The 11653-nt window shown below is 41.1% G+C and overlaps 1 protein-coding gene across 1 annotated transcript; it reads left to right on the top strand.

The window, feature by feature from the left end:
- Positions 1–657: 657 nt before the first annotated feature.
- LOC125289460 (sex hormone-binding globulin-like) lies at positions 658–6510 on the top strand. The gene is made up of 8 exons (XM_048236326.1): positions 658–838; positions 1021–1112; positions 1221–1410; positions 1721–1882; positions 2045–2204; positions 3345–3490; positions 5967–6177; positions 6338–6510. Exons 1-8 carry the CDS (start codon positions 746–748, stop codon positions 6469–6471), a joined length of 1188 nt encoding a protein of 395 aa, XP_048092283.1. The 5' UTR covers positions 658–745; the 3' UTR covers positions 6472–6510.
- Positions 6511–11653: the final 5143 nt, after the last annotated feature.

An 11653-nucleotide genomic window follows, 5' to 3' on the forward strand; every position in this document is an offset into this window, starting at 1 on the left:
GTTGCAGCCCTCAACTGATGTTGATGTTGTGTTTTGTCATGTCATGTTGTGTTTTGGCCTGATGCGCCACCCTCCACCTATCTACTAATCACAAAGTCAGTGTTTCGGCATCCGAGTCTGGGGTATACACCTCTCTACCAGTTTTGGCCACAATCTTACATATGGTTCCTTTAAATATACTGTGTGTATTGGAAAGTGGTATGGGCATCCAACTTGATCAAGGACTGAAAGTCGCATGTCATGCCACACAGAATATGTAATGCTACAGTACTTAAACAGTCCCTTCAATTGTAATCATTCTCATTTTCATTCTATTTCTGAAAACATGTTTCAGTTATGACAACAAGGTGGTAAACAGTATACAACCGCTGGCTTATCAAAGAGATATTATATCAGATCAGTGTGTGTCAGACACATAATGATTTAATTGCTTTGGACAGAGAAACTAGACATGCAAATTCTTTTCACATCTTTAAAAACATTCCATGCATCTATAAACAATTCTATGACTATCTACAGTAGGAAATATTGTCTATAGTAGACACTAGGCTTTCCCTCAGACATTCTCTTTCTCGCTTTCTCTCTGGTCTCTGCCTCTAACATTGCCATATTTGTCTTTCTTGGTGAGCTTGAGGGCAAAGGATCACCTGGAATCAGTAAATAGCCAGAGGCCACTGTGAGGTCGGTTTGGGTCCAACTGGACGTCTGTGGGTCTACACGAGGACAACGCAACATCTCTTCCGAAATGGGGCTCACCAGAGTTGTTTTAGGAGTGTTGGCCTTGGTGACTTTGTGTGTTCCATTAGGAAGTCTTGTTGTGGATGCAGTGATGGAAAAGGTAAGTGCTGACAATTTAATAGCACTACGTGAAACATCTTTTGTCATGAAGTGATTGCATTTTTGCTTTTAATCTGACCTGGAACTCCAGTACTCTTGTAGTTTCATATTTAAACCTCATATTAAGAGGTTTAAACCTGGGTAGTCCTATTATCTTATTTCCTGTTTGTTCATTGGGGAGAGATTGATGGTGGAGGGCTCATCAATCTTGGTAACAGAGAACGCACCTGGACTCCTTACATGAGCCTAAGTCACCTACTCTCTGAAATCGAAAGGTTAGTCTGTTTCTTCACAGGATTATTTATTTGAGTTTGTGACCTAATTGTTTTTTTCTTTTGTAGCAAGATTCATTTTAAACCCTGTCTTTTACCTTTCTTGAACAGCATCACATCATATTTTTCTTTTCGGACTTTTGATCCGGAGGGTGCCTTATTCTATGGGGACACGGACAATGGGGAAGACTGGTTTGTTCTCTTTCTGCGAGATGGTGTCCCAGAGATGCAAATTGGGAAGGGAGACGTGCTGGTCTCTGTGGCAGGTGGCCACAAACTAAACGATGGCCTCTGGCACAAGGTATGCCTGACCTTTGGTCTGACTATTTGGTGATTATTTTTGAGCATTAATTTACAAATTTTCTGCACTGATTTCTAATTCCTACATGTTATGTAGTCAATTATTGTTTTATATAGAACTATTAAAATCTTAGGGCCCTTTTTAATCTATAGTTTACCTGAGTGGTAATAATCTGATGTTTTCAATAGACCCCTATTATAGCTATTGCAGAGTGCATCTTCAGCAAAGAAATTTCCGCACTTGAGTATGAGTTTGTGTTCTTGTTGGATCTGGTTTGTTGACTGTGTCTATGTGTTGGGGTACCTGACAGCTTGAACTCCACAGCGAGGGAAAGTTTGTGGTGCTGAAGGTCGATGACCACCGGGAGCTGGCGATGGGCCTGCACTCTCATGAGCCTGATACATCAAAGGAGGGATACATCCGGTTAGCCCTCGGAGGCATCCTGGTCAGCGAGAAGAAGCTTCTCCTCCCAGTGTGTACTACGCTCAAATCCTCCAAATCAGTATTAGTCATTGGTGGAATTATTGAAAGGGAAATCCTGAACTATATTCTTATAGTCATACTTATCCCTCTGGGCTAGTTCTCCTCATCTCATTTCCTGTCCTTGTCACTTCCTGCTCTGACATGTTGGTAGTTGAATCCTCTGCTGGATGGGTGCGTTAAAGGAGGCCGCTGGCTGAATCTCAGCACTCTGTGGGATAGCACTCCAAGGAAGACGGCTATGTCTTGCTTTCCAAACATCAAAGCAGGGAGCTTCTTCGCGGGTACTGGGCTCGCCATTTTCAACACTTCTGGTGAGGACCGGTTCTGTTGGAATTTGAGAAGGGAACAGAATGGAAATTAAAATAAAAGATAAATAAAGAACAGGAAGAAGTAGTTGACGCCAGAAGTTAGAGTACCTTATCATGACATGTAGTGTATGATGAGTAAATGTAAATAATGATGAAAATACCTGAACTCGTGTAGGAGATATCATGCACTCAAGTGTTTTTAACATTGAATATTGTGTGCCAGGTGTGATCCTTCAACCTGCTTGGGAGATATCACGCAAACACTGTGCTCTAACAAATAGAACCATACCCGTCCACCTTTAAAGGCACCCTTAACAAGATTTGCTCTCAGGGTCCCTCCACAGTTGAGAAGCGCATTAAGAAACAAACTAAATATGCGTCTTTTGCAACAAAGTACATAACTCCGATATAATATAGAGGGAATGCATCAACATCAGTCTGTAGAAACAGATCTCCGAATTCCTGTAGCATAGCAACCAGGGCTCGACATTAATGGTTGCCCGGTTGCCCTTGGCTACCAAATTGTTACAAGTGATAACCAGATTTGGTTGGCTTTGGATAATCAAACTAGAAAGTTGCTAGGTTGGTAATTGCCTAGAGGGCCGCTCAAACAAGGCAGAAGTGCAGTTTGTCATGTTATGAGGTTATGTGCCATCAAAATGAATTTGTAAACTTTATGTTAAGGTCAAACAATTGTCAAGGGTGCCTTTAAAGGAGCTATGTGTAATTCTGTAGGCTACGAGTTGTGTTGAACATAATGCAACATGGTATTGGTAATATAGCGGCCACATGTGGTATACCATTGTATACAACTGTCCCGGCGCTAGCTGGTTTGTATGCTAACTTCAGTGAATATCTGGACAACATCGAGCATAGGTGTTTATGGCATTACGTCATAACGGTTGTTTCCTTACATTATGTTGCTATCTCTGGGACATTTTTGGGAGATTTAAACAAAAACAAAACAACTCCACATAACACCTTTTCTCCTGTTTAATGCGGAAACGTGTAAATATAGTAACTAAAGCTGATGGGGTGGAAAATACAATGTTTACCTCTGAAATGTAGTGGAGTGAAAGTATAAAGTAGCACGGAATGCTACTATCTATGCATATTAACTCACCTAAAACTTTCTGCAAACAGATCTTCCTGGGGTTGATCCAAAGGAAGAGAGGATCATCATAACTGTAAATACATCTTCAACGACTTTGAATGGGACCATACTCTCCTTACGGTCACTTCAATCACATTCAACAGTCTTGAGTGTGGCTAAGGACACCAACTCTGGGGTCAGAAATAGATTGATTGTTTAGCTATTTCATTTCAGAGTCTCAGTGCCTTAATTCACTACCATAAATTACTCATATGAAATGCTCTTCACAAATGGCAGAAATGGTCTATTTTATTTAACTCTTTAATGACTCTCAGGGTCCTATTTTAATGATCCAAGTGTGTCTGGAACCTGATGCGCATAAACACTTAGGGCTTGTCTGAATCGACATATGTTATCTTAAGAGTGGTAAAAATGATCTCTGTGCCAAGCGCATAGTTCAAAAGGGTTGTTCTTATGTTTCTTAATTAGTCATGGGTGTGTTTGGGGTGTAACATCCAAGTGTTGGTGGTAACGAGTTACAAAGTCAGCCCGCACCTCCCCTACGCAAATCAAAGCAGTGGTTTGTGCACAAACTGTTCATACAGACTACAACTGGCGCAGTGTAGCCTAACCAACTTTGTTCAAAATTGATGCATTCAAGTTTGCAAAGTTAGTATAGCTTACTTACCACAACGCTGTCAATCGCAAACGCTAATTTATTCAAACGTCTCTCTACTATCTCTAGCTTAGTTTGAGGATGACAAAGAGAAAGCACCTGTTTGATAACTGAGCTGTGGCCTACTGGTTAGCGCTTCGGACTTATAACCGGAGGGTTGCCGGTTCGAACCCCGACCAGTAGGCACAGCTGAAGTGCCCTTGAGCAAGGCACCTAACCCCTCGCTGCTCCCCGAGCGCCGCTGTTGTTGCAGGCAGCTCACTTAGCCGGGATTAGTGTGTGCTTCACTGTGCAGTGTGACCTCACTGTGTGTTCACTGTGTGCTGAGTGTGTTTCACTAATTCACGGATTGGGTTAAATGCCGAGACCACATTTCCCTCACAGGATCAAAAGAGTATATATACTTAGTAGAGAAATAACTTTTAAGAAATAATCTGTAGCCTAGGGTAGGCTTCTGCAAAAAACAATGTTGTTGGCGATTTAAACTATCTAGCAGTCGTTTTTAATAGGCTACAAGCAATTGAGGCTTAGGCAACTGTACAGTATGGCCCACGTTCTGGTTCGTAAATTAATTTGCCCTAGGCTACATCCAACTCTGAACTGTAGCTAATTGACTGCTTGACAGCAGGCTATTTATATTTTTCTGTACAATAAACAAATTTGTTCGTTCAACTTTATGCAGCAGATCTATGCACTTGGCCAGCCTACAGGAGGGGCACATTTTGGAGAGAGTGAGAATGCACGCATGTAAGGGTTACCAGCAAACAATGTTTACCTAATGCATTAACTCAAAACTTCAAACGTTTCCTAAACAAAAACAGAAAGAATGCAGGCAGCAGGAGGAGTCATTTCCGATGGAAGAACAAGATGCTGAATGAAGCCCAAAGCTTTACTGATGCTAAAGCACACACACATAATGGTAAAATAAAAGTAAACAAAAGGTAAATTTAGCAAAGGTGACAAAATGAATATAGACTATTGTTAGGCATGTAAGTAGGCCTACTAGGCTACTTTTAGCTGTCCAATGCGGAACCTGAAATTGCAAATATTAACAGTGTAGCCTAACTCTTTGAATGTTCCGACTCAAAAGTAAGTAACGGTAATGAGTAACAAGTTACTTTCCAAAATGACTAAGAAGTAAAGTAATTTCATTACAATTTAAAGAAGTAACGAGTAACTTGTAACATATTACTTTTTTGAGTAACATCCCCAACACTGAACATCCATTAAACCAATAAGAGTGACATCTGCCATTCCCTTTTAAGAGCAAGGAGTGCAAAATCAAATTGCTTATCGGTATTTTGACGACGAGTGAGTAGGCTACATCTCTGCAGAAGGAATCTGCTTGCACGCAAGACAGTGACACAGGGTTACATTCGAAAACATACTGTGAAAAAAAAAAACACTTATCCTAATAATATTTAAATGACTGAATAAAAATAGAAAGGACGTTCATCCAAGCAGACCAGTCATGTTGCCTGGGACTTGTTGCCAAGGTCTCGCCAATTGTTACATGACAAAATAGCTGGGGATTGCATGCACCTTTCACTTTAGAGCGTTTTTTCTTGGTCAGTGATCAAAATTTGTGATCATGAGTCCTTAGCGAAATAATAATTACCACGTTGGGTGTTAGCTAGGAACAAGACTGGCTATAGGAACGATGCGCCAGATGTAAGATAGGGCCCTCCTCAGTGCCTTAATTCACTTGCATTACTTGCTCATATGAAATGCTCTTTCCAAATAACAAAAGCTGTCACTACTAACATGAGCAATTTTTGAATATGTCATCATGTCATGTTTTCACATTTGTGTCCATTAATGCTAATTCACTCTAATCCACACAATCCTATCCAGACAGTATATCACAGCTAGCATTTAGAGTTAGGCAAAGTGTTTTCTAATGATTCTGTGCATGTTTCCCCATTTACTTAAAATGTATGTTATGTCTTCACTAATTTTACACATACTGTATATGCCTGATTTTATCTTGTTCCAGATGATGATTTTCAAAGTAAACACAGAAACCACTCCCATAAATGAGAAGTTTGATGAGGACTTAATTTCCTTTAATGTGATCATCCATAAAACCTCAGTGGCCTTTGAAACAAAAAACGTTTCAAGTGAATCTCATCTGAGGTCAGGTGACTATAGTAGTATTTTGGCAGCGTGGAATGAGGGAATGCTTCTTGCTTTTGGTGGGGTACCAGGTGAGTTTATTCTATCAATATCAACCACTACTGAACTGGCAAATCTCTAGCCAAGATTATCATAACATTTAAATGTTCATTAAATCATGACAGATACGATTCATGGTGTACGCTGCCATTTTGTAGTAAACATGGACATTTTAAACTCACTTTTTTTCAGAAGATGGTCTTGACAGTGGTTCTGATTACATGGAGGGCTGTCTAGACACAATTTTCATCCAAGGACAAAAAATTGATTTGGACCAGGCCTCTTTCAAGGATGCATCTGTGTCTTCCCATAGCTGCCCTGTTTAAATATAACATGTCCTGTGTAAAAATACATTTTAAGATTTTCTTCTGTCTGTCATGTTTTGGTTTTCTTTGTGAAACACAATGGATGAGAGTGGTGATATTGGTTCATTGATTCATACTGGACATTAGGAGACATTTTAACACATGCTACAAAGCTATGAGGGCAGACTAGTACAGCGGCTAAGCACCGGAATCGTTCAGTTTTCGCAGAAAGCATGAAACTTGGCACAGTTATACTACTACCCCTAGTGATCAAAAATTGAAATGGACCCCAACACATAGCGCCCCCTAGTGGCTGCCATCTTGAATTCAAATATGGCTACCATTCTTAATAGAATTGTTGATACAACTTCAAAATTAAACAAGATAAAAAAGTCTTTTAAGTTCTAACACTCAATTTTTAGGGTCAAGGAAGCTATTGACATGATTTCCAAACAAACTTGATGTTGGCCATTTTGAAATCCAATATGGCGGATACCAAATGTGAAAATATAGACCATCTCTATTGTTATTCATGATAGAAATAACATTCAAAAACAATTTCAAAGTTTGAACAGTCATTTTATCACATGACAACCTCAATAATATACGAGGCATCAAGTATAATCTGGTAAGATTCCAATATGGCCACTATGTGTAAGAAAATAAGACAATTATTCTATATCTTGGTTAATTGAAGTAACTACCCACATCATCAATAAATTCTTATTCTACCTTCTTCTCTTTCTGAGCAAACCTTAACTCTTACTATACACTGCTCAAAAAAATTATACACTTTAAAAAATAAAACACATCAGATCTCAATGGGGGAAAAACATCATGCTGGATATCTACATTACATTAGGCTGACGGATTTTTAGCCAAAGCGACTTACAACCTGGTAAACAGTTTAACACTTTTAAAACAATTCTCTCAACAATTCTAGAATAATTTAAAACAATTCAAAAAGGTAGAGTACAATAGGAAAAAGTGCATCAGTGAGTGCTGTTTTTATACAGTCAAGTCAGGTGGTAAGTGCTAGAATTAGCTAGTTGTAAGTAGTGCTACGAGAGGAGATATTCTCTGAAGAGCTGGGTCTTCAGGAGTTTTTTGAAGATGGAGAGAGATGTCCCTGCTCTAGTAGGAACTGGTAGCGCCGTCTACCAACGAGGAATAACAGATGAACAAAGTTTGGATTGACCTGAGCGTACCGGTGGCAGAGCTAGACGATGTTTGTCTAAAGAGCGCAATGGTCGGGGGGTAGCATATATGCCTGTATGAGGGCATTCGAGTAGGTGGGAGCAGTAGGTTTAGCTGTTTGTAGCAGTTTGTTTTTTGAGAGGTTTAGCTGGAGGTGGTGTGCCTTCATCCATGAAGATATGTCTGAGAGGCAATCCGAGGTCCGTGCCGAGACCAAGGGGTCATCAGGTGGAACAGATAAAGCTATGTGTCATCTGCATAACAGTGGTATGAGAAGCTGTGCGAATAAATAATCTGTCCCAAAGAAGTGGTGTGGATAGCAAAGAGAAGGGGGCCCATGGAGTAGTGAGCCCTGGGAGACCCCTGTGGTGGGATGGTGAGGTGCGGTAAGCTCTCCAAGCCATGATACGTTAAACGAGCATCTTGTGAGGTAGGATTCAAACTGATATGGTCTGGGTAATATGTTAGGAACAAAAGGATGCCACTTCGTTATTTGGGAATGAAAATTATCAATCCACAGAGGACTGAATTAAAAGACCCCCCGAAAATCTAAGTGGAAAAAATGACGTGGCAAGCTAGTCCATTTTGCTTGAATTTCAGCGCAGCAACTCATGATGGTACTCAGTAGTTCATATGGCCCGACATGCTTGATGGCATCGAGGCATGCTCTTAATGAAACAGCAGATGGTGTCCTGGGGTATCTGATCCCACATGTGGACATGGCCATCACTGAGCTCCTTGACAGTCGGTGTTGCAACCTGGCGGTGTTGGATGGACCAAAATATAATGTCCCAGAGGTGTTCAATCGGATTTAAGTCAGGGGAGTGTGGGGGGACAGTCAATGGTATCAATGCCTTCATCCTCCAGGAACTGCCTGCACATTCTCGCTACATGTGTCCAGCCATTGTTGTGCACCAGGAGGAACCTAGAAGTTTTCATCCTGATGCCTAAGAGCAGTGAGGGTGCAGTTGTCTTGTCCGTAGAGGTGTGTGCATCCTTCCAAGGATATCCCTCCTCAGACCATCACTGGCCAACCACCAAACCAGTCATGCTGAATGATGTTGCAGGCAGCATTACAAGACATCTTTAGACCTCACATGTGCTCAGGGTGAACCTGGTCTCATTTGTGAAAAGCACAGGGCGTCAATGGCAAAACTGCCAATTTTGTATTCTATGGCAAATGCCAACTGAGCTGCACGGTGCTGGGCAGTGAGCATAGGTCCTTCCAGAGGCCATTGGGCCCTCAGGCCACCTTCATGAAGTCTGACAGTGTGGTCAGAGACATTCACACCAGCGGCCAGGAGGAGGTCATTTTGTAGGGCTCTGGCAGGGCTCCCACTGTTTGTTGTTGCACAAAGGAGCAGATACTGGTCCTGCTACTGGGTTAAGGACCCTCTACCATCCTGCCCAGCTCTTCTAGAGCAACTGTCTCCTGGAATCTCCAACATGATCTTGAGACTGCGCTGGGAGACACAGCAATCCTTCTAGCAATGGGACGTTTTGGTGTGCCATTCTGGAGGTGTTGGATTACCTGTGCAACGTTTGTAGGTTCCAGGTACTGGCTTATGCTACCATTAGTGACACTGACCCTAGCCAAATGTGAAACTACTGAAAAATCAGTCACGGAGGACAAAGATGGAAAAAGTATAATTTGCCACCATTCCTGTTTTTACAGACCTATCTCCCTTCTTCCTTTCTTGTCAAAGTTTTTGGAGAAAGTGGTCTTCAAGCAAGTCTTGGACTTAACTATATCAGAACAACCTCAACTTTACCTGTATTGAGCTTTTGGTGTTTCCACCACAAAGCACACCCAAGGACTGAAGCTGAGCAGCACTAGCAAGTGTCCTAAAAGTGCTGGTTCACTGACTAGCATGAGCCCTAATGTGTCAGGAGGGAGCTAAACTCATAAGGTATTACGTATTTAAATTAGCTTCATTGACAGGCATAATCATTTTATGGGATGCAAAATGTTAAACTACAATAAAACAAAATGGACCTTTTCAAACAATCACTATAATCCTTAAATTAGCATATGCTAATTGGCCCCACCCACCTCAATTGAATTAGGCTAACAGTAGGATGTGTTGGACTGGGTTATATACTAATTTATCTAACTATGACTGGGTGTAGGCTATGTACTAATTTATCTAACTCTAGGATAGAAGACAAAATAGCTAATTTCCCAAAAGGAAGCGTGTTTCTTAAAGAGATGCTAGCATCCATGGGTTTTAGCCTCCTTGCTAGCATGCCAGCCTCTAGGGGGCAAATTAGAAGGATTGAGTCCAGGCAAGTGCAGGGTTTAGTCACAGTCAAAACTTCACACATAGCCTAAATGCACCCCAGTTTTTGACTCAGTGTCAGAATGTATGGCTACTTCTTTAAAATCCAACATGTCTGCCATTATTTATGCATGATTGTCTCATTATATATTTCATAATGCTGAAAAATGGCTATAGATGTCATATTATGTGTTAAAAGCAGCATAGCATTATAAATGTAGAAAAAAGGGCATATATTTGGCGGCCAAATTTGAAGTCAAGATAGGGGCCACTAGGGGGCGCTATGTGTTGGGGTCCATTTCAATTTTTGATCACTAGGGGTAGTACTATAACTGTACCAAGTTTCGTGCTTTCTGCAAAAACTGAACGATTCAGGTAAAAATCTGGCCTTAGCCGCTGTACTAGACCGTGTTTGTGCCTCTTAACAGACTCAAAAGCAAGGTCATAAGTGGTGTGTAACCGTAACATGAACAGGATCCTGTGTGTCAGTTTATGAAAAACTGTGTAGGCTAAATCCAGTGTTTGCACAGGCAGTCACATACTTCTGTTTCCCTCGGTTGCTTCATGAAGTCCAAAGTCGAACTCATGGCTTTCCCAATTTCCACTACCCAGTGGTTACTTCACCTAGCCTGACGAGCCAGACCCACACTTCACCCAATAACTGCTAGTGATATGAGATACTCAGAGGAATTGACTGTCAAGTGAAAATACTGTTAGGACACCCCTGGATATCCACCATCAGGGATGGAGCACTATTTGTCTTCACTGAATTAGCAGCAATGTCCCACAATGTGTGTCTGCGCAAACCGGAAAAGGCTGATAGGCCTAACATTTGAGAATATGAAAAAGGGTGCAATAGCCTATGCTGATGTCCTATGAGGGGAATGTAGGCTAGTTAGTCAATTGCCAAAAAGGCAAAACATGGAAGCCATCTTGTAGCCCAAAACATTAATTCTGTAACGAAAAAAAGTTAGGCTACTTCTGAATTTGTAGTCATTTAATAGTTACCTTTGTGTAGCTGGACGACTTATCAGTTATTTTTCTGTGAGCCGACTTCACTGTGATTTGTTGTTACAATAACCTACTCATAGCCCCCTTACATCTACGCATCTACCAGAGCCCGTTTACGGATTAGACATTCTCTGCATCTACGCTGAGCAAAGGTGGGAAAATAAAAATGAGGCGCAGTTACTCCAGAGCCGTTCATGGATCGCCCTCTGGTGGACAGTAAAGGTGAGGAAAAAACATTACAGGAACCATTAGCTCAGTCTGAGTCTATACTAGTACTAGATAAAGTGCTGAAATAGTCGCATGTCATGCCACACAGATAAACAGTCCTTTGGTAAATATTTCCTTCAATTGTAGTCATTCTCATTTTCATTCTATTTGTTAAAAACATGATAGGCTATATGTATGCTACACTGTCTTAGGTCGAGCCAATATGGCAATTATAGCATTTGGACATTTTACCTTTAGACAAACAACAGTAGGCCTAGGCTAGTCTAAATGAAAGTGCTGTGTCGAGGCCACTAATATGGTGAGCATACGGAGCTGCAGTTGAAAATAACCGCAGGAGTGAGTTAAGTTAGGCGTGCTGTGTGCTCTTCCAATAATAATCGTAAATCACTATGTCATCTGTAGGCTCTGCTGTTGTTAATTTGCCTCACTGCCGTAAAATGGGTTTGGTTTTACCTTCTACCGTAAAACGCATTTTGTTAGCTTTTTGG

Source organism: Alosa alosa, chromosome 24, assembly GCF_017589495.1.
Source record: "Alosa alosa isolate M-15738 ecotype Scorff River chromosome 24, AALO_Geno_1.1, whole genome shotgun sequence".
Lineage (NCBI taxonomy): Eukaryota > Metazoa > Chordata > Actinopteri > Clupeiformes > Clupeidae > Alosa > Alosa alosa.

What these genes read in the sequence shown, in the direction of transcription:
- LOC125289460 (XM_048236326.1), top strand. Translation starts at nt 746, where the DNA reads ATGGGGCTCACCAGAGTTGTTTTAGGAGTGTTGGCCTTGGTGACTTTG. An exon ending in CTACTCTCTGAAATCGAAAG is followed by an intron (nt 1,113 to 1,220) that starts GTTAGTCTGTTT and finishes TTTCTTGAACAG; the next exon opens with CATCACATCATATTTTTCTT. An exon ending in ACGATGGCCTCTGGCACAAG is followed by an intron (nt 1,411 to 1,720) that starts GTATGCCTGACC and finishes GGTACCTGACAG; the next exon opens with CTTGAACTCCACAGCGAGGG.